The sequence below is a fragment of the Lasiodiplodia theobromae genome (genome assembly GCF_012971845.1).
Source record: "Lasiodiplodia theobromae strain AM2As chromosome Unknown scaffold_32, whole genome shotgun sequence".
Lineage (NCBI taxonomy): Eukaryota > Fungi > Ascomycota > Dothideomycetes > Botryosphaeriales > Botryosphaeriaceae > Lasiodiplodia > Lasiodiplodia theobromae.
The window spans coordinates 40,685-66,069 of NW_023336511.1; the positions used below are offsets into that span (position 1 = coordinate 40,685).

The 25,385-nt window shown below is 56.1% G+C and overlaps 9 protein-coding genes across 9 annotated transcripts; 4 read left to right on the top strand and 5 right to left on the bottom strand.

Annotated features, from left to right (window-relative positions):
• Positions 1 to 509: 509 nt before the first annotated feature.
• Positions 510 to 1,565, bottom strand: LTHEOB_9476 (uncharacterized protein; the record flags this gene model as incomplete). The annotated part of the gene is made up of 1 exon (XM_035519067.1): positions 510 to 1,565. One exon carries the CDS (start codon positions 1,563 to 1,565, stop codon positions 510 to 512), a length of 1,056 nt encoding a protein of 351 aa, XP_035368703.1.
• A 1,226-nt stretch (positions 1,566 to 2,791) lies between these two features.
• Positions 2,792 to 5,041, top strand: LTHEOB_9477 (Ankyrin repeat protein; the record flags this gene model as incomplete). Its single annotated transcript, XM_035519068.1, has 2 exons — positions 2,792 to 4,630; positions 4,718 to 5,041. The coding sequence occupies 2 exons, from the start codon at positions 2,792 to 2,794 to the stop codon at positions 5,039 to 5,041; spliced, it is 2,163 nt and encodes a 720-aa protein (XP_035368704.1).
• Positions 5,042 to 5,843: 802 nt separating this feature from the next.
• On the top strand, positions 5,844 to 6,882 carry LTHEOB_9478 (Glutamine amidotransferase-like protein; the record flags this gene model as incomplete). Its single annotated transcript, XM_035519069.1, has 2 exons — positions 5,844 to 6,121; positions 6,195 to 6,882. 2 exons carry the CDS (start codon positions 5,844 to 5,846, stop codon positions 6,880 to 6,882), a joined length of 966 nt encoding a protein of 321 aa, XP_035368705.1.
• A 982-nt stretch (positions 6,883 to 7,864) lies between these two features.
• LTHEOB_9479 (uncharacterized protein) lies at positions 7,865 to 9,121 on the bottom strand (the record flags this gene model as incomplete). Its single annotated transcript, XM_035519070.1, has 1 exon — positions 7,865 to 9,121. One exon carries the CDS (start codon positions 9,119 to 9,121, stop codon positions 7,865 to 7,867), a length of 1,257 nt encoding a protein of 418 aa, XP_035368706.1.
• Positions 9,122 to 9,485: 364 nt separating this feature from the next.
• LTHEOB_9480 (Potassium channel) lies at positions 9,486 to 11,687 on the bottom strand (the record flags this gene model as incomplete). Its single annotated transcript, XM_035519072.1, has 3 exons — positions 9,486 to 11,301; positions 11,361 to 11,519; positions 11,569 to 11,687. 3 exons carry the CDS (start codon positions 11,685 to 11,687, stop codon positions 9,486 to 9,488), a joined length of 2,094 nt encoding a protein of 697 aa, XP_035368707.1.
• A 1,443-nt stretch (positions 11,688 to 13,130) lies between these two features.
• LTHEOB_9481 (Dead deah box RNA helicase) lies at positions 13,131 to 15,160 on the top strand (the record flags this gene model as incomplete). The annotated part of the gene is made up of 5 exons (XM_035519073.1): positions 13,131 to 13,559; positions 13,613 to 13,751; positions 13,802 to 14,239; positions 14,290 to 14,635; positions 14,689 to 15,160. 5 exons carry the CDS (start codon positions 13,131 to 13,133, stop codon positions 15,158 to 15,160), a joined length of 1,824 nt encoding a protein of 607 aa, XP_035368708.1.
• Positions 15,161 to 16,008: 848 nt separating this feature from the next.
• LTHEOB_9482 (Phosphoribosylaminoimidazole-succinocarboxamide synthase) lies at positions 16,009 to 18,848 on the bottom strand (the record flags this gene model as incomplete). The annotated part of the gene is made up of 3 exons (XM_035519074.1): positions 16,009 to 18,083; positions 18,134 to 18,730; positions 18,806 to 18,848. 3 exons carry the CDS (start codon positions 18,846 to 18,848, stop codon positions 16,009 to 16,011), a joined length of 2,715 nt encoding a protein of 904 aa, XP_035368709.1.
• A 1,087-nt stretch (positions 18,849 to 19,935) lies between these two features.
• Positions 19,936 to 21,881, bottom strand: LTHEOB_9483 (Phosphotransferase enzyme family protein; the record flags this gene model as incomplete). Its single annotated transcript, XM_035519075.1, has 3 exons — positions 19,936 to 20,744; positions 20,793 to 21,053; positions 21,605 to 21,881. 3 exons carry the CDS (start codon positions 21,879 to 21,881, stop codon positions 19,936 to 19,938), a joined length of 1,347 nt encoding a protein of 448 aa, XP_035368710.1.
• A 1,085-nt stretch (positions 21,882 to 22,966) lies between these two features.
• LTHEOB_9484 (Biotin synthase-like protein) lies at positions 22,967 to 24,673 on the top strand (the record flags this gene model as incomplete). The annotated part of the gene is made up of 3 exons (XM_035519076.1): positions 22,967 to 23,147; positions 23,200 to 23,773; positions 23,824 to 24,673. The coding sequence occupies 3 exons, from the start codon at positions 22,967 to 22,969 to the stop codon at positions 24,671 to 24,673; spliced, it is 1,605 nt and encodes a 534-aa protein (XP_035368711.1).
• Positions 24,674 to 25,385: the final 712 nt, after the last annotated feature.

Here is a 25,385-nt window from a genome sequence, read left to right on the forward strand (position 1 = left end):
CGATTTCCTCTAGAACGTCTATACCGAAACCCATAATCATCTATGTCTATAACGGTCGTCTACATCTGTTCTGCGGGTATAAACAAAAAGTGCAACAAAGATACAACCGAAAGGCTAACAAAAAAATCCTCGCAGATTTCCAGCATCTCTATCCACCAATGCCGCAATCATGGCGGCAACGGTGCTGGCGTCGCGGCTCGAATCAACGACCGACGTCTTCTCCTTCATGCTCTTCTCAATTGAAGTGTTCGGGCTCTTCCCAGTCTTTCGAAGACATCTGCGGCACGTATCATGGCGCGGACACCTCTTCCTCGCAATCTTCCTGGTCATGAGCGCGGGAGCGGGTTTCAGCATGGCCATTACAGGCGGGGGCCTGAGGGCAGCCATAACCGGCGCAGTCCTGGGCAGCATTCTGACAGGGCTCGTCATGGGCATCTGTAGCTGGTGGCTCATCGGCTTGCAGAAATACAAGAACGAGATCCACGGGCCGTGGGATCCAGCGCGGCCAATTATACGTAGAAGTTGGGATTGAGGCTGCGGGTCGACGAGGCGAACCACAGGGGGTCCTTCCGGCGGGAGTATTCCTCGAAGGTACAAGCGCCACTGGCGGGCCAGGGGTCCGAGGCGCTGTGGCGGACGGCGAGATCAAGCTTTTTCTCGCCATGGTGGTTGCCACCGGATCCCCGCATCTTCTTAGATAGATGAGCCAACGACACAACTTCCAGCGCAATGTTACCCTCGCCATCGCGCTCCCAGCGCACGACCTTGCCCTGGTCCCCTTCTTCCACCGTCTTGCCATCCTTGACCGCCGAACCCCTCACCGTGCCCCACATGCGCTCCACAACGCCTTCAGTAGTCACCTCGTCCGTGCCCACATAGTAAGCCGGATCCCACGGCTCGCGGCGCTCCATGGCCGTGCCTGCGGCGTAGCAGCCCTTGAGCACGACGCGCTCCAGCCCATCAACGTTGTGTAGCAGGCGACGGAGTATGTCCCAAAGGTGGCGGCGGCTGAGGCGGGCACGGGGCCAGGCGCTGAAGTCGAGGCGGAGGACCTTGAGGCCGGGGGCGTCGACGCGTAGGGAGCCGAGCTGGGCGGTGGAGGTAGGGCGCCAGGACAGGTACTGCGGCCACTCGCGGTTGATGTGGGCGCGGGGGTCCTCGGGGGCGGGGAGGGGCGAGGGGGAGATGTCACGGACGTCGACCTCGACGTCGTGCACGCGGGCACGGAGCCAGGGCGGCAGCGAGAGCAGGAAGGTCTGGCAGTGGGTGACGGAGGTGAAGCGGAAGGTGTTGCGGGCGTACAGCAGCGAGACGGGGGCCTCGGCGTGGATCAGCGCACAGGTACGCAGCAGGGCGGTCCCCAGGGCGGGGATATTGTGGTGCGGGGTCTGCGGCAGCGGGGTGTAGGCCGCGAGCATTGGGTCCGTCTTCTCCTTGGTGGGCGACGACTTTGGCGGTGCGGCGGCGAGCGAGTTGGCGTCGGTGATGGGTAGGTCGGTGGTCAGCGCGAAGGTGTAGATCCGGTTGCGGATCTCGCCCGGCAGGGAGAGGAAGGAGGTCGGCATGGTCGTGATCTGTTTGTCTGTTTATGGGTGTGTTGGATGGCAGTCTTCAAGACCGCGGAAGACGCGTTGGGGTGTCGAATGAAAGTTGATTCTTGGCAAGGAAAGAACGTAAGGAAACAACGGAGACAGGAAAGGGCGGGCGTTTTATCAATTCAGGACGTAGACATGGATACAGGCCTCCGCACGTATGGCGTCTGGTGGGGCCAGCCGAGACGGGTTGGGTGGTGTGAAATGGGGTGCAATGATGCTCGGACAGCGGAGCGCGTCTTTTTTAATCAGTCCAGGGAGCGCGGAACATCTGACTACTGGTGAGCTTCAGGGTCCTGCAGGGCCGCCTCGAATCCCTCCCATTCCGAGCAGCAGAGCTCCACATGCAACAGCTCTCGCATGCCCGATGCAGCAATGGGTGCGTCAAAAAGGCCGCTCGGCCCGCACTAGCACAGCGAATGGGCGGCCCTCTCGTGCGAAAATCGCCCACCAAGCCGCCGATGCCATTTCCCGCCGCGACGCCGGGGGCGAAGGGTTCTGCTTAGGCGTTCGCTGGGGGCAGCCGGGTCCGAAAAAATGTCGTTCGACCACCCGCATCCCGTTTGGCGTGGTCGGGAAGGCGGTGAATTTGGCCAAAGCTCGCCTGCGCTCGTTGGGACGCGCAGGCGCGCCATTCTCACGCTGAGGCCCGGTTTTCTGCCATCGCAGACCCGTGTCGCTGCCCGCCACGGGGCAAAGGCCGCCGCGCGCTGCAGCAATGCGCCATTTGTCGCTCTCGCGCTGCGCGCGAGTGGAGAGCTACTGATGGTCGCTGGTCGGATGACGGCCCAAGTTTCAGCGGTCCAGGGGTGTTGTGGGGGAGCGGTGCACCATAAGGTTAAGACGCCCGCCCACGCATCTCTGTCCTCTGCTGATCGCATCGTCATCTTGCTGCTCCCCCGCGCTACCTGCCTCCGCCGGACCCTCCCGCCGTCTGTCCGTACTGTCGCGCACTTGCCGCTTTCGCGCCGGTTCAAGCACCATGTGCCGCGCGAGGCCATTGGGGGCCGAAGACGCGGCTCTGAGCGCGTGTGACTGCGGCTGGCGCCAGCCATCGCATTTCTCACGCGCCCAAACTAGATCTCTGTAGCACCGCGCTCGCCCGCGACTCACCCGGCAGGACAGTATTCGTGCTGACGTGCATCGTACCCTTCCAAGACAGCCAGCCTTGTCGCGGCGCCACAGTTCCGCGGCCTATCATGTCGCTGCACCCCGGCGACCACCGCTCCTCGCGCTCGCGCAGCAAGTCACCAGGGCGCGCGCGCGAGAGGTCCAGGTCGCGCAGCCGCGTCGACGAGGGCCCAGCGTTCGCGACTGACCCCAGGCTGACCAACAGCTATGCCGACGCCCAGTCGACCCCGCAGTACGAAATCAGGCAGCCGGGCCTCTCGTCCTACGCGACGCCTTCCTACTATCTCACCAGCCCAGCAGAACACCAGCGCCAGCGACCGCACCCAGAGATGGAGGGCTATACAATGGGGGGTTATACCGACCTCCCCCCGCACGAGCGCCCTGGCTATATCTCTCCAACTGCAGCCGGAGCGCAGCAACAGCAGTGGAATTACACGGCGACTCCGATAAACAATGCTCCTCCGCAGCAACCGCTAAGAACTCCAGGAGGCTATCAGCAGCAGCCCTCTGGCTATCAGTACGCGCAGCCGGGAGGATTAAAGTACACAGCACAGCCGATCACTTCTCAGTCTGCCCAGCAATACCCTCCTACATCTTCGGCTGCCCCGAGATACACGTCCTCTTCTGTCACTTCACCCACGCAAAATGTCACCGCCATGCCCCTACCGCAGCAGTTCTTCCCTCCTCCGCCCCCAGGCCCTCCGCCGTCGAAGAAGGCCGAAAAATATGATCCGAATCTAGCCTACGGGGCTGATAACGCGCGCATCGTCGAGGTGAAGCCTGGGGGAGCCAAGTATGGCGCGCCTCCCTCACCGGGATTGGCACCGCGTATGGACAAGCTCACCGTTGGCGGAAACAGGCCCACTTTGCAACCCATCATGCCCGGTGCATTTCCTGGAAGTGAAGGCGGCATGGGGAGTGGCCGCCCCCCGCCCAGCCCGCTGTTGGAGGCTTATCACGGAACTTACCAGTCTCTCAGCCCCATGCCAAGCCCCATGATGCGCCCGTTGAACGATGATTTGGATGATATACCACCCCTGGATCCACGTGAAGAGAAGAAATCCAAGAAACACAGGCACAGAAGCTCGTCGAACGTGTCCCACGGCCATGGTTCAACTCTATCCGTGAGCTTGTCCAAGAAGGGCAGGGAAAGGTCCCGGTCTCGTACTCGCGACGACAGGTATGAGAAGGAAAGGGAGAAGGAGAAAGGCGGCAAACGCGTCAAAATTTACGACGCCGAAGAGGATGCCAATGCTATCTTGAAGGCGCTTTCAAGAGAGCCGGATCCTGACCCGCTGATCGATATTCTCCCAGCACTCTCTCACGACCAGCTAATGGAGCTTCGCAACGAATACAAGCGCATCTGCAAGGTGCAAGGCCGTGGGGTGAATTTGGCCAAGCACATCAAAATGAAGCTGCCCGGTACCAACTTTGGTAAAATTTGTCACATCACCGCGCTTGGTCGATGGGAGAGCGAGTCGTACTGGGCGAACTACTGGTATCAAGGTAACAGTTCCAAGCGTGAGCTTTTGATCGAGTCGCTCATGGGCCGCCCCAACTCTGAGATTCATGAGATCATTGATTCCTTCAAAGACAAGCGCTATGGTGATGACCTGATGCGCTGCATGGAGACGGAACTGAAGAAGGACAAGTTCCGCATGGCCATTCTCACTGCTCTAGATGCCCACCGCCAAGAAGAGGGAGACGTGTGGCCGTTGGAGTACAGAAATAGGGATGTGGACGCCATGTACGATGCGGTCAGAGCCAGAGAAGGAGGAGAGTCAGATATCTTGAGGATTGTGTGCACGAGGAGCGATGCGCATCTGCGGGATTGCTTGGAGACATACAAGAGGAAGTACCAGAGCAACTTCGCCAAAGATGTCCTGAGAAAGAGCAACAACCTGGTGGTAAGTACACTTCTACCCGGTGACTGAACTATGCTACGTTTCCTTGCCATCTGGGCGGAATTTGGTTTAGGACTGACCAAACCACAGGGCGAAGTTTGCGCACACATCCTCAACGGAGTCATCAACAAGCCGGCTCGCGATGCCATGCTTCTGTATCACGCTCTCACCGACCTGATGGACACTGGCAATGACCGCGATGCGTCCCGACATGACCGCCAGCATCGCTATGAGCTGCTCATATCTCGCCTGGTTCGTCTGCACTGGGACAAACTGCATCTGCGCAAGGTCAAGCTGGATTACCGTGAGAAGTACGGGCGCCATATCGAGGACGACATCGAGGACGCAACCAAAGGCGACTTCCGGGAGTTCTGCCTTGCGCTGTGTGATATGGGTTTGGGAACAGGAAGATAATGGAGGACAAAAAGTTTTCATTTTCCAACGTCAACGTGCATGACTTAGTTGGGCGGTCGGACTGGTTGGCATGGCAGGTGGCTATCAATACCCCTCTTTCGGTAACTCTGAGATTTTCTTTTGAATGACGATACCTCTTAGTTTGCACAATTTATGTCCATCATTGGCAAGCACAGATTCCTACTCCTCTGGGGAAATGCCATACGTAATGGAAAGCTTTGCAAGTCAGACACTCGCTTTAGTGAAACCACGGCTAGTCAGACCAGCTCATATGAAGATCGTTAATCCGTACACCGAGGCGATAATATTCGGAAGTACGACGGTGGTGGTTGGCCTAACCGCCGGTTATCGGAGCTGTTCCCGAGATCTCCTATCAGTCCCCCTCACTCGTCATCACAACCACCACGAGCAAGTTCGCCATCCAGACAGCGCGGTCGTTGAGGACAAGAAGGATTCCGGCCAAGCAGCGATTTAATAATGCTTCAACCTGCCCAGCTTTATTTGCCGACGCACCTCAGCGGCCTTTACACACCGCCGGGCAAATGCGGGATAATTTTCCAGAAACGGGATTAGGGTGGAGGATATCCTCACGTAATGGTAGACATGATAGGCGAAGCAGAGGTATCCAACTCATGTACTACAATCCGAAGTCGCTTGCGGTGCTCTGCACGCTTCCTTTAGAATCTGCAACCTATTTCTCGACGTCTGCCGACTGCTGAAGTCTTCTCTTTCATCCTTCTGCATTCCGGGTCATCTATCGATAATTAGAGGTATAGTCCAAGGGAAAAAGTGTTGGGAAGAAATGGCCACACCTCAGATCATCAACATCGCACTGCTGGATGCCGACATCCCTGTTCCCTCTGTCCTCAGCGTTCGGGGCCTCTACAGCAACATTTTTCGAGAGCTGCTCGAAGCAGCCTTGATCCGCCTGGCCAAAGCCAACCTGATCAATAGCAGCCCGCCTCCAAAGGTCCATTTCTCCGCGTACGACATCGTGCGGGGGGAATATCCCTCAGACCCCTCCTCCCTCTCTGGCATCGTCATAAGCGGCGCCGCTGGCTCCGCCTACGACACGGATCCGTAAGTTTCAATAATTTCTCTCAGAGCCAATAAAACGACACATTTAACGAGCAAACACTAATGAAAACCCCAGCTGGATCTCCACCCTCCACTCTTGGCTCCGTCACGTCCACGCCAATCACCCACACGTGAAACTCTTCGGTTCCTGCTTCGGCCACCAGGTGATCTGCTCCGCATTGGTTCCCCCGCCTTCTTCTCCTGCGGCCGGCCCCGCTGTCGTCACCAAGAACCCGGCGGGCTGGGAGCTCGGGATCCACGCCATCACGCTGTCGCCCGCCTTTCTGCGCGCCTTCCCCGTCGACGTGCTCGCGCTGCCGTCGGCTCCGGCCTTCGCAGATCGCCGTGACGCAAAGCTGAAGCTGCAGCTCGTCCACAGCGACCACGTCAACCTGCCAACGGGCCTTCCCGCTGACGATAACGACGACGCCGTGTTCGCCTCCATCGGCTGGACCCCGCGGTGCGCCGTGCAGGGCGTGTACGACGGCGACCGCGTGCTGACGCTGCAGGGCCACTTCGAGTTCGACCGCTTCGTGAACACGGAGACGGTTAAGGTTTTCGGGGCCAAGTGGGAGGAAGGGGCGCTGAGGGAGGCGATCAGGATGATCGAGGAGGGCGAAGGGGGCAAGGACGATGCGGCGTGGGCGGCGGAGATGGTGATGGCATTTTTTATGGGGCTGGGGAGAGAGAGGGTCGTTCTGGGTGCGGGTGGGGCGATGGTGGAGGGCGGTCTGTTGACGCCGCCGGAGGAGGTGGAGATGTGAGTGTGGTGTCTTTTCGCTGTCTTTGCTTGCTTTTGTTTTCGTCGTGGAGTTGTGATGCATCAATGCGTGGCGTCTGGAAGCGTTCGGTTTTCGGTGTTCGTGAACGTTTATTTGGTACATGCGCAGCAATCGATTTTATCTCGGTCATATACGAAGCAAATGAAAAGAACGGTTCATTGCATTTGTGTTTGTATCTGGTGATAGCACCAAGTGTTTGATATCCCCGGTTTCCACCCCACTGGTGTTGGTTTTTTCCCCCAATAGTTGAAAGCCTTCCGAGAGCCACCATGGGTGAGAGAAGATAACCATTATCTCGTCCAAGAGCATCCTGAGTGAAGCAAATTTTTCGAGCTTGTGTCGACAAGTTGAGAGTATAGAAGCCATCATAACTTTGAAGAGTTGTGACCTTTTCGGGTGGAGCAATTGATTCGGTCGGTACTGCCCAATGGCTATGCGCAAAGTATTTGACCTCTTTTATTTTTCCTTTGGTCGGCGCAGTGGTAGGCTTCGGCTGGCGCGGTGGATAGAAAGACATAGAAATGTATGGAGTGAAAGAATGGATGTATGAGGAAGCAGCGCAGGCGGTGATTGCGAGGTGAGGCTGCTGTGAGATCTGCGGCCACATAGCGCTGGGCTGAGCCGGGTCAAAGATAAGTTTCACTACTGCGCCTCATATCCATTCAAAATTCTTGATCATTATTCCTACTACTTCACCGCGAGACTACTGTAGGGATATCCATGAGCTCGTTGCACAAGCCAGGATATACTACAAACCTCGTTTGAAAGCCAGCTATTACCAATATCATACCCCCCACCGGTCGTTTGAATGTACAAAGTAGAAGCCGAGATGATTTCCTTCTTGTAGCCGTCTCGAAACCAATGATGCCATGATCCAGAGTCACTGTGAAGGAAATTACAACCAACAAGGCCGTGAAGCTCTCCAAAGTAACTCACTCGGCGCCAGATGCTTTCCAAAAGCCATCTACCTCCTCTGGCGCGTACTCATCTTTCCGCCTGACACAAACGGATCATCCGTGATCATCGCCTCGGTGAAGTTGTCCATCTCCGATTGATCGCTTGGGAACTGCTGGCCGCTGACTGCAGGTGGGACGAAGTTGCGTTCGGCGGCGAGGCGAGCTGGCTGAGGTGGACGCAGCAAGCCACGGTGCGTAGCGTAGCCGTTATCGTCTCCATCACGTCCGCCGCCTCCGGTGAGCTCCAGGCGCCTGCGGTCGCGGCTGGATCGCATCATTCCGCCTCCGCTGCTGTTGCTGTATGGGTTGCTAGCGCCCGTATTGGATGTCGTGGCCGTCGTGGGCGGACCCATGGTGTTGGTGTCGGAGGCGAGGATGACATCAGTGTCGTTGTCCGTGTCGCTCAGCTGCATGCGGTAGCTGCGGTAGCGAGCATAGCTCTCGTTGACGTGCGGCTTCATGTCGTGCAGCTGCGGCGAGTTCTTCTTGCTGCCGCCGTTGCTCTCGGGCTCGGGGCTTTTGCCATAGTTGAAGGCAGGCTCGGGGCTGAGCTCGTAGGGGTTTCCGCGACGCTCGCGCTGGTTGCTGCGCGCCAGAGCCTCCATCAGGGAGCGTTCGTTATCGAGGCGCTCGCGTTCGCGGCGTTCCTTCTGGCGGCGTTCCTTGTCACGGTGCTCGTTCTCGCGGCGCTCCTGGTCGAGGCGGTGTTGGGCGAAAGCGTCGTTGAACGTGTTGTCGCGGGTGAGCGGCGCGACTGTTTCCCAATCTTCATCGTCCTCTGCATCTGTGAAAGTGTGTGCAGGAATATCTGGAAGGCTCTTGTCTAGGTGCACGCGAGGCTGCTGAGGAACGCGCTGCGTGCCAGCCTTAGGGAAGACAGTGGCGTCCGAGTCGGGCGACGCAGGCGCAGGAGGGAAAACGCCTGGCCAGTACAGCTCTGGAAGGCTGGGTGTAGGTGTATGAGAGCGCCCACCGCACGACTCGAGCTCAACATCTTGATTGACGCGGGCCATTTTCAAACGGCGGTTGCGCGAGAGAAGCCAGATGATCAATATGAGGAAGAAGCCCAAGACCACGATGAAAACTATGAGGCAGACTGCCCAGCGAGGCATTGAGAGGTTGTCATCGACATTGTCGCGCTTCGGCTCGTTGTGGAGCCTGTTGAAGGCTTCGGGGTTTGTGCCCGGCTGGACAGAACTGTACGTGTCGGGGTCATAGAAGCCAGGGAGGTCAGGGTTTGGGGTTGACGGACTTAGCGGAGGCATGGCGAAACGATCGTCAAGAGTTGGTAGCGCCGATGCGAGTCGAAGAAGTTGTGGCAGCTTGGACGCGCAGGTGATGGCGGAGGCGTCCGGTCATGGGCTCGCCAGTCTGCGCGAAGTACCTACCACCCGCCCGACCCAGCCATCACCATGGATTTCAGCGGCGCCACACTGCTTGCTAACCAGCTGAATCTCACAAGCGACTGAAACAGCGCACCTGCATCTAAGAAACGCATTCCAGGGTATATGAACGGTAAATCCAGACAGATTGAGCACATGCCACCCCGGAGACTTCCTGCATACTATGGCGGTTGATGAAAAACAAACGATCCGTTCAGGCATGAAGCTATCCTGCTCACTGAAGCCCCTAGGCGCTACTTGTCGACCTGCGTTTCCTCAGGTCAGCCATCGAGATTGGCGGCGGCTCTTTCCTCTCTTTCCCGTTCGATGACTTCAACTTCTTCAGCTCACGCTCGAGTACCATCGACAGCCTTTCTAAGATCCACTCCGCCTCCGACTTGGACCCCATCAGCGGACTTCGGGTACCCAGCCAGCTCCACGCATACACCTGCTCCCCACCAAACCTGATTGTTCCTGCACCGGCGCCGATACCTGCTTCATGGTTCCTACTCCTTTTGGGATCTGTAGATGGCCTTCGATGCCCGCTCGCGTTCGTCTCGTCTTGACCAAGAAGTTTCAAATAGTACGCCCATTCTTGGTACGAATACTGCTTGGGTGGCGACGCGTTGAGGTCTTTCATGAGTTTCTGTAACTCCTTGGCGAGAACGAAGTGGTAGAAATGGATGTCGCGAGCAAGTGTGTCGTGTCTTTCCCCCGCCTCTTCTGCTTCTGCAAGCTCTTCCTCCTCTACATGCTCCATTAACCGATCGAAAGCTACCGATTCTATCTTTTCCCGCATGTTCGTCCGGTCCTTTTCTGCCTGTTTGTTGCTGTCGTGAGGTAGGAACCCGGGAGGTTTCCCAAACTCAGGCAGGCTGCTGTCCCTCTTGAACAGCGGGTTATCTCGTAGCCTGGTTAGATTGGATTTCACAGTCGCTCGGAAGCCGCTCTCGTGAGGCAGCACCGTCAAGCTTCCGAGCCATATGGTCAGTTCGCTGAATCCTTTTACCACAGTGTCCCCCATGTTAGAGATTAGGATAGTCAGGGTTGGGACAGCGATAATTGACCAAACCACAAAGAATGGCTTTCCGGAATTGCTCCTGGGGATGTAGTCGCCGTATCCGATCGTAAGGAGTGAAGTGTATGAAAAGTAAAGCGCTTGGAAATACGTCCAGCCCTGGTGTGTTCCTTCCGATGCCCTGAATACCACGGCGCCGACGAACCATAGAACGCACGTGGCAGCAACAGAAAGTCCAAGTGCTGTGTACCTTCGGTTCCGTTCCGCAGACTTTTGGATATGGCGCATGACATGAAACTCTTGTTCGCGCCTTTCAAGCTCAGAAAGTCCCTCGGAAGAGAAATGTATTTTCTGAAACATGCCGATTCTGATGGTGCGCTTGGTTGGGTCCATTTTTCTTAAGACTTGCTCCCGTTTGATTTCCGTCATTCGTGACTCTAGCTTGGCCTTTCCCCTTTCAAGGACGAGAGATCGAATGGAGCCGACAACAAGACCCACCATGAGGATACCACCAATAGCGAATGGGAATAAGAGAGATCTGCCAAGATGCGTCTTGGGCGGGAAGTCTGAGCCAAGTCCCACGGTGAGCAGAGTATAGTCTGCCCAATACACGCCATCCAAGAACTTCCAGTTTTCAATGTAGCTGAATACCAGACCACCCAGTAACAAGTACACAGCGAAGCTGATGGTCTGGAGCATCAATGTACGCTGGCTGATGGTAAGGCGGAACTCAGTCTTGTAGTGTCCTTTCCATGCGCCGTAGACCGTCAACACCATGAGCATCGAAATGATAGCATACAAGGATGCAGCGATTATGGCATAGTAGAAGGCCTGAGAGAGGGCATGTGCTTCGGCTGGCTGTATGCGAAAGTATGAAGAGGAAGCCACGGCGATGAGAGCTATGAGCAAAATGGCCGCTAGAGCAAATCCTCCAATGGTAATAGGCTGTGCAATGTTGAATTTGAGACGACGGGCCATGTTAAGAAGAAGGCTGAAATTGGCTACAAGTGCGCAGGCTAGCGAGACAGCGTTCACGGCGATCAGCCTACATGGGCGGTCAGTCATCGACAGCAACAGCACAAGCCGGCAGATCTCTTTTCTCACCATGACGGATCCTGCACCGGCTCTCCGACTGTCTCATCCAGGCCGGGTGGGATATAGACCCTCCATTTCTCAACCAAGGCACAAATAGAGAAGGCGTTGGCAAGAGGGCCGAAGGTACCAGCGAGGAGCGGGCACGCTGTCGATGCGAACCACCATCGGCTATGAAAGCTGTCAGTAAGGGGCATTCGCAGGTGCAACGAGCGCCAACCTTGGGTCAAGAAAGTCTTGCTCTTCCTGCTCCTCTTGCTTCTCCACGCTATTGTAGGGGTTTTGCTCCAGGTCTTGCGCAGCATTGCTTATGGGCTCGTCAACGCCGGGGTCGTTCATGGCGGCGGTCGAGAGCGGGTTTCGAGAAGGAAGGAAAGCGGGAGCATGGCAGCGAGACAAGAACCGGCACTGTCTAGGTCGAGATGTGGACGGCCGAGGCTTTGTCCGCGTGAACGTTGGCGCTGGCGTTTGTTTCTGGGCAGATCCTTGGTAAAGGAACGGCAGCTGAGCGATGACGTAGATCGCTACCACCCACACCCCACACCCAAGAAACTTGGCCTTGTCTTCGCAAAACCTTTTCTGAACGTCACCAATAATGTGTCGTCTGTATCAGTGTTCCAATTCCGGAAATGGCGTTCTTCTGCTGAGACGTCACAGCGATAGACTACGTCGACTGTTCTACTCTTAAACACCACTGCCCTCGACAAAAACATTCGGATTTTACAAAAGCGAGTCCAGATTCAGCGCACGGCCTCCTAAATAATGAGCTCAGCTCCATCTATTCGAAATCACTTGAGGTACCGTGGCAACGATTGACATATGCTGAGCCAAAGTGATCGACTCGGCGCATTTTTTATTTTCTTCACTGAATTCACTTGCAATATCATTGATCGTCTGTGCATGGAGAAATTCTAACTCTACCAAATTGAATCTGTGCTCAGCAGCCAGGCCTAGCGCGCTCGGCGTGTGCGCCACTCGGTGACGGGGGCATCCATCTCGCGTAGGCCTCGACACTTCCTGACCTCTTATATGCCGGTTCACATTCCGTGAAAAGTAGTATCTCTTTGGTTATGGGAAGAGAAAGGGGGTTCCTCTTTAGACTCAAACCTCCCAGCTCCATCATCTTGGGCTACTATTGATTCTTGAACTTGCAGGTCTATTTCCCATGAGACGCCTGCTTAGAATCCACTCGGCATCATGCGTCACTCACTTCGCTGCTATGAGGACGCAGAATTGGTCCCTACGGAGTGTGCAGCCAGAAAGTGCGCACAAAAACTCTCTGATGAAGATGGTCTTGCGACTGCAGCTGAACTATTGGCAGGCACTTGAGGGCAGCTGTCATCTGATATCAATGACTGGATGCAATGCAGCACATGCGCGTCCATTTGCACATTCAGCGGCTGCGGCTCGGTCGCTGCGGGCTCAGTCGCGCCTACCGTGTTGGGTAGCTGCGCCTGGTTGCCTGGCGTGCCTTCCCAAAGTGCCGCCCCAAAGCACACATAAAACCCCATTTCGTCTGCATCCGCGCAGACTCTTCCTCTCCACCTTTCTTCCATCGTCAGCACAGCTTGAGCTCGTACCCGCCGGCTCTGCTGTCTTCCGGATCCTCCTCAACGTCCACCGCCTTGCTCTCGTAGCAAGCAGCTCTGCCTTCCTCTCGCACGAAGTAAACAACCTCAAGCAATCTCACTGCGTAAGTCTCTTCACTGCTGCACTGCCCATCTCTTCTTCGCTACTCTCTGGTTTGCCTTGCCGCTGACGACTCTCGCTATTGCAGCCACCATGTCTGAGCCCGAAAACAACTTTGACACTACCGAGATGGCCGCTGCGCTGAGTGACGCAGGCAGCGATGCTGCTAAGCCTGTCGTCGTTGAACCTCCTCCGACCGTCCCCATTGAGGGTGCTGCCGACCGCGCTCGTGAGCACGGTTTCGTCGCCCCCGTTGCTTACGACTATGACAATTACAAAGTCACCACCAAGGAGGAGCGTGAGACCGCCGCGGCTGAGGGCCGCTACCTTGAGCCCGGATGGGCTGCCACTGCTGCCCGCTACGAGTGGGATGATGAGTACGGTGAGGTCGGTCCTGAGGATCCCAAGCTTGAGGAGGATCTCTTCCGCCACGAGAACGTCATGCGCAAGGGCAATGCCTTCTCTGTCCTAGAGTACAAGATTCATCAGGAGGGTCCCGTTCAGATCGCTCCTGTTCGCAAGGTTTGTTTGCTTCCCTTGGCCATTCAAGAATGCTACTCACATCTATCTTATAGTTCGAGGATGCTGGCCTTCATCCTGTCATGCTGGACAACGTCACTCGCCTTTGTCAGTATGACATGACTACGCCTATTCAGGCCTACACCATCCCAGCTGTCCTTCAGGGACATGACGTCGTTGGAGTTGCTCAGACTGGTAAGTTGGTCCGTCCCCTTCTTCAAGTCCATAACTTACACCTGGTGCAGGTTCTGGAAAAACCGCTGCCTACTTGATCCCCATCTTGTCACGCTTGATGGGAAAGGCTAAGAAGCTGGCGGCCCCGCGCCCCAGCCTCAAGACCTACGATCCACTCACCGACCGAGTCCGTGCTGAGCCCCTAGTTCTGATCGTGTGCCCTGCTCGTGAGCTTGCTGCTCAGATCTTCGACGAGGCTCGTCGCCTCTGCTACCGCTCTCAGTTGCGCCCCTGTGTCATCTACGGCGGTGGCCCTCCTGCGCACCAGCGTATGGAGCTCGAGAAGGGCTGTGATGTCCTCATCGCCACTCCTGGTCGCCTCTGTGACTTCATGGACAAGCCTTCCCTCCTCTCCTTGAACCGTGTCAAGTACACTGTCATCGACGAAGCCGATGAGATGCTTGACGATGACTGGGAGGAAGAGCTCAAGAAGATTCTGAGTGGAGGCGGTAAGTCTATCTAAAGCTCCTTTGTGAACCTCACACTAATCATCTCAAAGATAACAATGAGGATGCCGACCACGTCTACCTCATGTTCTCGGCGACCTTCCCCAAGGAGGCCCGCGCCCTCGCTCGTCAGCACCTGGCTGAGGACTACATCCGCGTTCGTGTAGGCCGCGCCGGTTCCACGCACAACAACATTCACCAGAGGATCGTCTGGGTTGAGGACTCGGCAAAGGACAAGGCGCTTTATGACCTCCTCTTCTCCATGCCACCTGGTCGCACTATCGTCTTCGTCAATTCGAAGAGGAAGGCCGACTTGGTTGACGACTTCTTGTTCAACCGTGATCTTCCCTCGACCTCTATTCATTCCGACAGAACTCAGCGTGAGCGTGAGGATGCTCTGTGAGTACTCATTGACCCTGGCTGATCGGGACTGCTGCTAATAGTAACAACAGGCGCTCCTTCAAGGTGGGCACTGCGCCTATCCTCGTTGCGACGGGCGTTATGGCTCGTGGTCTTGATGTGAAGAACGTCATGCACGTCATCAACTATGACCTTCCTTCTACTCAGTACGGAGGCATCCGTGAGTACGTTCACCGCATCGGCCGTACCGCTCGCATTGGCAACGAGGGCCTGGCCACCTCGTTCTACAATGACAGGAACGATGACCTCGCCGACGACCTTGTCAAGATTCTCCTGGAACGTGAGCAGGAGGTCCCCGACTTCCTCCAAGATCGCGCTCCTGCCGCCGGCGAGCCCCTCGACTTCGATGATGATACGGACCACGAGGAGGAGGAAGCCGCCGCGGCTGCTTTCAACCCATCCAACGGTGACGCTGCTGATGGCAATGCCTCTGACGGTGGCAACGAGGGCTTCAAGCCCGAGGAGAACAATGGCCATGCCGATGATACTGCCAACGGCTGGTAAAGGTCTGCATGGGTGGTGCGCAGGACATTGAGCGCCGCAAAGGACGGTCAGCTCCAGCTGCTCTCTGGCCTAGATGGAGGAAATCTTGGGCCGTTGGTGGTAACTCGAGCCTCTTCTATACCATCAATGGCCATATTCTGGATTGCTGGGTGGACATCTGGGCTGGAGATTGCTTACTTGAACTCTCGGTTTTCACTCTCAGCGGCACTCAAAGAGCGGTGAAAAGAAATTAGATAACTGAATGTCTTCTGGCTGCTGGTGTATTTCACGAGTAGTAGATTACGGAACGAGTCAGCTGAGTAGCAAAGTAGCGAATTTGAATCACTTATTCGCTCAAAATTTCCTGATTCGTCGTTAACGTGCTAGGACTTAGTCCTTAAGTGAGCTCTTGGCTCTTGCGGATTGATCTATCCTTTTGTACGGTTCTTGCACCCCATCCCTGCTTACATACATCCCACTGCACACTCAGCTTCGAATAGCATGAGTGCTATTAAGAATAGTCCCGTGATAATCCATATTATATCATTTCCATGCTTGGAATCGGCCACCGTCTTTCATGCCAAATTCCTCGTCTCGCGTTAATATTTCGTGAGTAATCATCCGTCCATCTCGTCCATCAAATCGTATGCACAGAGGTCTTCGTTCCCATCACCAACGTGTACCTTCGTTTCGAACATGTCTAAAAAGAAATACAAAGAGAAGAAGAGAGAAATCGAAAAGCTTTGAGCAAAGGGTATATGTCGCGCGCGCGCAATCAATCTTTCTCGGGCGAAACGAAGACAAAGTGCTCAAGACAGAAGCAAAAAATGAAGATAACAAGAAAGAAAAGAAGAGAATCGCAATAAAAATCAATCAAAATGCATCATTCTACTCTCTCCTCTTTGCACGCGGTCAATGCCGAGATGCTCCCTGCCATCGCGACCCCAGTGCACGCCGAAGCCGTACATGATGCTGCCTGGGTCGAGCAAGCTGCGGCGCTTCTCCATGGCCATGGCGCGCAGGTCGTCGGCGCCGACCGTCTGGCCTCCGACCTGTACCGACTCGTCGGGGATGTACTGGCCCCTCTGGTAGTTGTGGCGCGAGGACGCAGAGCCTCGGCCGGGGCCGGGCATGGCGAAGCTGGAGGCGATCTCGTTCTGCTCCTTCTGCTGCTTCTCGGCGGCGGCGCGCAGGTTGGCCTTGGAGCCGCCGGCGCCGGGCATGACGAGCGAGCGGAGCGAGCGGGCGAAGCCCGGTTCGAGGAAGACGGGGCCGATGAGACGGGCGACCAGCTCGGCCTTGGTGGCGGGCCGACTGAATGCCCGATCAGTGAGCATGCGCGACTGGTAGAGCCAGGAGACGGTCTCCGCAAGGGTGCGCGAGTCGTGCGGCAGAGCCATGTCGCTGCGGCCGGTAGCAAGTGTGCAGATGGCGACGACGTAGATGGCGAGGAAGACGCAGAGAGCGTAGTAGGCAGCCGGGTGAGCGGCGACACGGAGCTCGCCATCGGCAGGGTAGTACTGCGTGAAGAAGAGACCCGAGGCGAGAACAGGGAGGGTGAATGCGTTCATGGAGGAGACGAACGAGAAGAGCGCCACGCGCCAATGGTGGTTGGCGATTGCGGTGAGCGTGGCGGAGACAGGTAGACGCGCTGGGTAATCGAGCAGGATAGAGGCTTCGGCAGACGCACCGCCTGGGGTGCTCAAGGCCTCGTACGGAGCGAGGCGGCGGAGCGCCAAGTCGATAGTCTGGAAGAAGAGGTAAAGGAACATCGTGAGCAGGATAGGAAGGAACGAGTAGAGGAAGTTTGAGCCCGAGAAGCCAGCAGGATCGGCTGCCACAGAGACGCGCGGGGCGAATCCCTTGATCACTGCATCGTTGACGAAGCTGACGATGAGGAAGGCCAGGTAAAGGACCACGGCGGCGATGACCCAAGCAACCACATACGAGTCGGTGAGGAACCATGGGAGGTAGCGCCGCCGCACTGATTCAGCGCGGATGTCCAAGCGGAGGTCTCCTGGCCTAGCAGCTTCCAAGTCTGTGCCCTCGGGCGCGTAGTCCTGCTTTTCCCTAATTCGTCCTTGCACCACCGTATATCTGCGGGGGTCTCCACCAGGCTCGCCGAGGCCATAAAAGATATCGTTCGGCCGCCTGGAGGTATTCCAGTAGCCCAAGCGATCAGTTCGACTAGCAAGCCTCTCCCTGAATTCGGATGATGTCTCCAGGATCTCCGTGTCGTTGTAGTCGCTGATGACATTGGAGCGTTCGAGAAGTGTGGCGTAATCGGCAATAGAGCGGGGATCCCACTTCAGACCGGTAGGCTTTCGAAGTTGCACGGCAATGCAGATGATACCGGCAATGAGCAAGAAGTAGAGGGCAATTACACTCCAGATGACGCCCTGAACGGCCAACCATCGCCAGGTTCCATTGCGCAAGTCGCCGTAGAAGCGGACGTTGTAAGCGGACCCAAGCAGGGGGATAGTGAAAAGGAATATCCACGATATGATGAAGAAGGCGCCAATAAGAGGCTGGCCTGCGCGGAAATGCTGAAGAGTGGGATAAAGGAATTGGGTGGGATACAGATCGAGAAAGACAGCTTCAGACCGAGATTTGGAGGAATCTGCGGCCAGAGCCATAAAGGGAGAGATCCTTTGTAGTGCAGCGGCAATTTGATGCAGCCACACCACTATGATCATGCCGAAAATAGTTGGCACGTACTGGAAAAGGAAATAGCTGCCATCGCCCAGACTGCCATAGTCGAGGAGGCCATAATATGTGTCAGACCACACAGCGCTGACAATCATGCCGGTAATCATTAGGATGCAGAGGAAGGTGAAGATGCCGAGCCAGAGTGGGCGCAGAATCGAAGGTAGGAATGTAAGCGGCGGGAATTGAACGGACTTCGTTTGCGGGTGGTACGGAACGAAAATGTCCCGTTGTTGCACTGCAGACGCTTAGCATGTAGGCAGCCGGGAGGTGGTGCATCTGACTCACCATTGAGAGGTTCCATTGGAGGGGGTCGAGAAGGGTTTCTCTCGGGGGTGTCATCATAAGCTTCGTAGTTCGGAGCCTGCGGTACGTAGCCCACAGTCTCGGGGGACACTAATCGCTGGGTAGGGTAATCCTCTGCGCTCGCGCGGGCACCGGCAGGATACTTCCTGGATCCCCGGACCTCTTCATCGCGGGTGAGCTGGTCAATGGCGAAGCGAATGTAGGGCGTGTCGTCGACGCCGGGAGTGGTGGACACCGACTCGGAGTCCCTGCCGCTCTTGCGACGCGGGTCCTGGACGGTGCCGCGTGACGAAGCCATTGAGCGCTGCGGCAGCGACGAGTCGTCGAAGTTCACGGCGCGGGGCACAGAGGTGTTTGCCTGGCGAGCTTCTTGCAGGGCGGACAGGCGGTGGGGGTTGGCTAATTGCTCATGGCTCTGGAGCGGGGTGCGGTATAGCTCGGGCGGGGTGTTGTGGCGGATGATTGTGGTTTGCGAGCGGTCATCGCCAGAGTTGGTGGAAATTTCGGAGACGGTGTAATAGTCCTCGGAGGCGGAGATGCTTTGCTGCGAGGCGCTGTGCTGAATTTGAGGCCTGCTAACTGCATGTGCTGTCAGACAAGATCATGCATGGCGGGGCGGCCGGGATGGCGGCCGGGCCGGGAAGTTCGTCATACCGTTGGTGCTCTTCAACGCGAGCAGCGGTTCATTCGAACTCATGTCGCGCGTGACGGAAGAGCGGCGAGGAATGTGGGGAGTTGACGCGGTGGCATTTCGGGGGCAGGCGTGGGCGCAGCCTCCGGCATGCTTGGATATATGGTCATGATGGTGATGCGGAGGCTGGGATGGTGGCTGGACGGTGGCAGACAGGCTGGCGCTGCGACAGGCGGCTGCCCCGGCCCGACACTGGCCCTGCACCTTCCCGGAGCCTCGCCCTGGCTGTGCCCTGTTTTCCACGCGGCCGCGCTCCACGTAGCGGCCGCCGCCTCAATGCGACGTGTCGAGGTGGTGCGGCCGACATCATCGCACGCGCTGAACGCGCCGTCATGTGTGGCCCGTGTGTCGATCCGCCCCAGGACACAGCCCTTCTTCCAACGTCCATCACTGCCCCCATTTGCCGCCCTGGGCCCTGACTCGGCGCTGTCAGCTCTGCGAATCCTCCAGGCACCACGTTGGTCATCCCTGCGCTCATTGGCCATGCCTCCGCTAGCTGTCTTCGTCGTTCCAGCGCGCCGGTAGCCAGCTGACTGACGCCCAGCCGGAGCGTGAAACACGAGCAGATTTTGCCCCGGCCCCAGCCTGCGCATTAACTGCCGTGCGGCTCTGCAATTGGACCCCTCTGCATCATGCAGTTCCCGCTGTCAATCGCCCGCGCAGCTGTGACGAATTTCCCCCAATCACCGCTGCCGCCCGGCACACCATGACACGTTTATCCATGCTGACACACATGCACGATGTGTTCGACTTGCAGTATCTATATCATGCTTCCTAAAAGGCCGCCTCGAGAGTTTCGCCTGAGGTGTTACTAAAACGCATTGTACAACTGTGCAGTGCCTCGAAGGACCATGCAAGGCACGCTCCAATCGTAGGTGGATCCGTTTTGCTGGCTTCACATGTCCTTGCATGATCTCCGTCACGCTCTCCGAGTGGGTACCGGTAGGGGCCCATTCTTGTGGTATGCCTTTTGGGCACCTCTAGAATCTTCTCCCAACCGCAAGAGGCACACACGTCTTGCTGCAGGCCAATGCTCCATCACCATTAGCAAGCTGGAATTCATTATATTAGGCCGTCGTTTTCATCCTCTAATCTATTTACCACCATACTTCCTCAGAAGCCGCTCCATAATGGACACCGCGCCAGATCTGTATCCACCACCAAACAGGGCATGGTGATTCAGATGGTGATACAGTTCATACAGCGCAACCCTATCCTCATATTCCTCTACCGGCTCCGTCTTGGGGCAAATCTCATGATATTCTTTTAGGAAGCTACCACCAAAGCCTCCGAACATCTTCATGATGCCGAGTTCGTACTCGCTGTGCGCATAGCACGCGCTGGGGTCGTAAACGACGTCCTCGGGCTCGGCATCAAGGTTGCCAATGCTGCCGCGCGACGCGTTACCGCTCCACAGGTCGCCGTGCACCACGACAGGCGTGACGCCCTTGCCGCCGTTGAGGTGCGCATCACCGATCAATCGCGGCACGACCTCGTCGGCGGTGCGGGTGACGAGCGAGCGCAGCTCCTTGTCGCTGCCGTTGTTGCGCTCCGACTGCCGCAGGATGAAGCGCAGCCGGTTTTCGGCGTAGAATTCGGCCCAGCTCGACTTGAACCCGTTCTCCTGCGGCGTGTCGCCGCAGCACGTCGTTACCGGGAAGCCGAACTGCGGCTGCGAGTGGCCGGCCGGCGTGGGCGCTGGCGTGGTGTGCAACTTGGCTAGCTTGGCGGCGAGCGAGGGCGCGGTGCTGGAGCCGCCCCGCGACAGGCGCGAGGTCAGGTGCAGGTAGTCGGTGACGAGAAAGTGTGTCGAGGGTGATGAGGCGAAGGTTCCATGGCCGAAAGACTGCGGGCAGAGCGTCGGCACCGCATTGTGCAGGGCGTTGAGGGAGGCGTGCTCGCCTGCGGGGTAGAGTCAGAGGAGCCGTTGGCTGCGAGTGGGATGCGTACCTTCAAACATGATGGCTGCATCTTCGCCCTTGCCCGTCTTCATAAAAAAGTGCTTGTCGCCGCCATTTGGCATCTTCGCCGTGATCTTAGATGTTGAGGCTGACGACATGCCTCCGCCGCCAGCGGACGAGACGCTGGCGATGGACGAGTCTATGCCAATGGCTTGAGCAACGGCATCATCGAGCTTCATGGTGGATACGTGCGCACGTAGGTTCGCGAGACCTCTGCAGAACATGCGGGTGTCGAGCGTTCCGTCATCTTCTGTGGTTGGTGAGCTCCCCACATGACGTTACATAGCTGTGCAGGGGTCCGAGGAGCTTGGATCTCAACTCCATGCCGCCAAGCCACATAGGGCTATGACGATGATACCTCTCTGCTACTGCTTTTGTCATATTTTCGAGAGAATTTTTGCGGCCTTCGACCGGTTTTACAATTCGCTTTGGCTACAACAGAATGGGAATTATGGACTTCGCAATGACTTGTTTGCAGTATGCTGACATCGACCATCTATATTGTCGCTCAGTGCTTTGTGGAGAAGAAAAAAATTAATACAGAAAGATCGGAAAAAAATTCCGCGGCAGTCTTCTGTATTTGAATCACGTGTAGGCATGTGAAGTCTGATTGTTCTTGTCAGATGTGTCCTTTCAACGGCCGAAAACAATTTTCGCGCCCGTCCTCTTCTGCAGCATCTTTACTATTTGGTGGCTCCAACCCAATCGTCATGTCATGGTCTTGGGCCAACCATCCCTGAGGAAATTTCGCCTCAAAATTTTCAAGGACATAATGCAGGTTTGTAGTAAATATCCACGTACCAGAGTCCTTAAGACTTCCTTGCAGAATGCAGAGGCCAGGTGTATGGCCCGGCACATGCAGGAGCGTGAGACCCTGCGTAATCTCAACAAAGCCTTCATAGAAAGGTGTCCAATTCAAGTCGAATTTCGGATGCTGCGGAAAATAGGTGCCAAGGTTCGATTTGTTGGCAACAATATCTTTGAGTTTTTGCTTGTGAACATAGATCGGCACGTCCGTGCCGCGGAAGTAATCAAGACCCCGTGCATGGCCCATTATCACTGCCTTGATATCGGACATTTTGTGACCTGTCTTCTCAACGTATTTCTTGAGCTCTTGATCCGGTTGGTAGTTAACTTGGGCGAAGATGTCATTCAATAGAGCCCCCGAGAGGGATATCAAAGATCACTTACTTCTGAAGCTTGAATTAACTGGGTCCAATCTCACAACGTAGAGGACCACATATCTAGTAACCATACACAAACCCAATCTCCATTTTCTTTCGTTGAATCGTATTCATACGCCCAAAAGACGGATTCTTACGCTTGGATTTTCGTTCGTGGTACTTTCCGGGAGCTCGAGACCAGGGTCTTCCAAATGCCATGAGCACCTTCGAGGCTACGACGGCAGTGGATCCGAGAGGCTCGGCAGTCTTATCGCTGACCACAACTGGAAGTGCAACGTCACGACTCTCTAGTGGGCTACCAGAGAGTATAAGCTTCAGCCCGTTGGCCGGTATTTCTGCTCGCCAGATGTGAGGATGCTATTGGCGCCAGGCGGTGTTGTCCAGAACATCAATCACAAGCTTTCTCATCTTCATCCATGCCCGCTGGCTTTTCCTTGGCAAATGCGGGGAGGATGCTACACAGATCCACCTCCTGCTGCTGGCGATGGCGGCAGGGCCAGCGGGCGGCTTGAAGCTTGGATGTGCTAAGATAGGATCCACAATTGCGTTTTCCGTATGGGGCAGAGCGCCGTCGCAGCGGGGCGCGATGTGTTCGCATGCGTAACGTGCCTCAGCTGTACGTCATGCTTCCGGCGCGATGAGGGCTGCAGTTGAGGCGGGTGCGGGAAGAAGCGCACAAGGGCGGCGATCAGGTGGCAGTGCTTTGCGTGCTTGCAGTAAGGTTGAAACGTGTTCTTGGCACGGTTCTCGCTTCGATCGCGGCTTCCCCTGGACCGCCGATAGCTACTCATGGCGTCAACCAGTTAATCTGTCCCGGACGGCGCCCGCGGCACCCCAGTACCACCATGTGCGGCTGAGCAGCGCACATCCAGCCGGCAGACTACTGCAAGGGCGCAGCCAGTCGTCCTTCAGAGGCTTCCCGCTCATCCCATCTCCACCTGCGCCGCGATAATTCTCCCCGCCAAGTCCGCTGCCCATCATGGCGCGGCGCTCGTCTACGCTGCTCCTCGCCTTCCTGCTTCTCGCTGGCCTCTACTTCTTTGCCGGATCGCCCGGCAGAACGCTGCTCCACCGCAGGGCCTTCAAGAGCTGCGTCCTCGACCCCGAACTGGCCCGCCGTGCCGAAAACGCCAAGGTTCCCACCATCACCAAAAAGCAGAGTGCGTTTCAAGCCTGTCATGTCGTGCAACGGCTGATTTATTGATCTCGCAGCACTACGACATCTTTTCGGCCTCCCAAGTCTCCTTGACAACTCCAACCACTGCTACAACGCAACCACACGCCTAGCGCCCTATGGATTCGACCCGACCAATGTGTATAATGACGAAAACTCATTCTGGCTCGGTCGCGATTGGAGCAAGGAACAGCATGAGTGTGCCGCGAGGAACGGCCTCTTGCCCGGCCGCGCGACCGAGCCGCGCAAGCGCTTCCATCTTCCCGACCACGAGTCGCAGCGTTATCTTACCGTCCAGTCGCCGGATAAAGACCAAAGGAAGCGGACCGCGCGGACCGCCGTCGTCATGAGGACTTCGGAGAACTTCAATTGGGCTGGAGACGTTACCGCGTACATCAGGTCATTGATCATCGAGTTGTCCCTTGAGTCTGGTGGGGTGTACGAACTCTTCATTCTGATCCAAGTGAAGGACTTGAAGCAGCACATCTTCATGGACCCCAAGGCGTATGACCGTGTTCTTCAGAAGCATGTGCCCGAGGAGTTCAGAGGGATGGCCTACTTATGGAATGAGAATCTCCTGAAGGCATGGTACCCCGAAGTGCCTGACCACAGGTCTGTAGTCGTTGAGCTCTTGTGATAGACCATCACTGACCTAGTCGCAGCTACATTCATCAAGCATATCAGGCCTTGCAGTTATTTGCCAATAACATTGCTCCCGATTTTGACTTCTTCTGGCAATTCGAAATGGACTGGCGCGCAACTACACCTCACCTCAAGGCCTTCGAACGCATGGCTTCATGGGCGAAAAAGCAGCCGAGGCATTATCTTACCAACATGAACTCCGCATGGTACCTCCCCAGCCTCCAGGGCTCGTGGCGCGACCTCTGGATGCTGATGAACGAGACGCTATGGAACAACAAGCACGCCGAGGAATTCCATGAGCACGGCGAGAAATGGGGCGTTGGTGAAGAAGCGGATCTCATCACCCTTGCTCCAATCGTTGATGTCCGTACCACAAACTTCTGGCTGTTTAGAGGCATGGTCCACAACGATCCGCTTCAGATCAAGAAGAAAAAACTGCCGCATTTTGCCGCGCCGGTTGCCATGACGCGCACTTCAAAGCATTTGCTCACCACTGTCCATACACTGCAACAACAATACGGATTCTGGATGGCTTCAGAGGCTACCATGGAGACTATGGCCTACCACCACGGTTACAAGGCGGTGCATGTGCAGCATCCCGTCTTCTTCAACGGAACCGAGGATGACCAGATGATTGATTGGCTATTCAATTCCGGAGGCCCGGAAAACCTTGGAGGCGGCCCAGACAGCCAGTACAATTGGGAAGGCGCCGCACACAAAGTTCTGGAGAAGCTAACCTGGTGGTGGCCCCGTGAAGGATACGATCACTACCCGCAGCACGTGTGGTCAGACTTTCTCAAGAAGGGGACTTGCTTGCCTCCTGGGATGTTCCACCCGTTCAAGTGGGAGAAATTCAAATCCCCCAAATGAACAGAATCCTGAAGAATGCGCGGAACCGCATCACACCAATGAGACAAATTGTTTCGAATTTGCTTCCTGTCCGTCCCGGCCACATGGACCGGTAGCGGCAGTTGCCAAGCATCTCGGCCAAAGCATACACAGCCCTCGTGTTCGGCAAAAGCAGGTTATCTTGCGAGTTTGGATTGCCAAGATCTAGATGCTTTTTCTGAAAGCGAAATGACTTTTAGAGTTTGGCCAGGCCTGGCGCAACATGAGCTTGGAAATAGCGGAACTTGTTGCGAAGGTCTTATTGCTACATTGAAATAGCTATTCAACAGGATTTGAGAGTAGCTTCGAATTGGATAGAAGCTTGATTAGATACCCAGTTAGATCTTAATACATCACTAACATTCCTTTCGCGTGCAGTGTGTCGTCACACAGTAACGGCCGGGTCACTCAGAGTTTGACCGCATTCATAGTACAAGGCTTTCTTCTCGGAAAATCAAAGTCCGTGTGTGTTGACAAAAGACGACATTCACAGTGCAAAGCCAGAAGGGTCATGTCATATACGGCTGTCGTGTGCCATAATCATTTGGTCATTTTATTATGTGATCGAACAGCCCCCATCTTTAACCCGCTGCAGGGGTGATGAAATAGGAAACAGTTCTCTGGAATTTATGTACAACTGAAAAAATCACAACCAGCTCACATGCCGCGGAGATGCTCCTGAATCCAGCGCTAT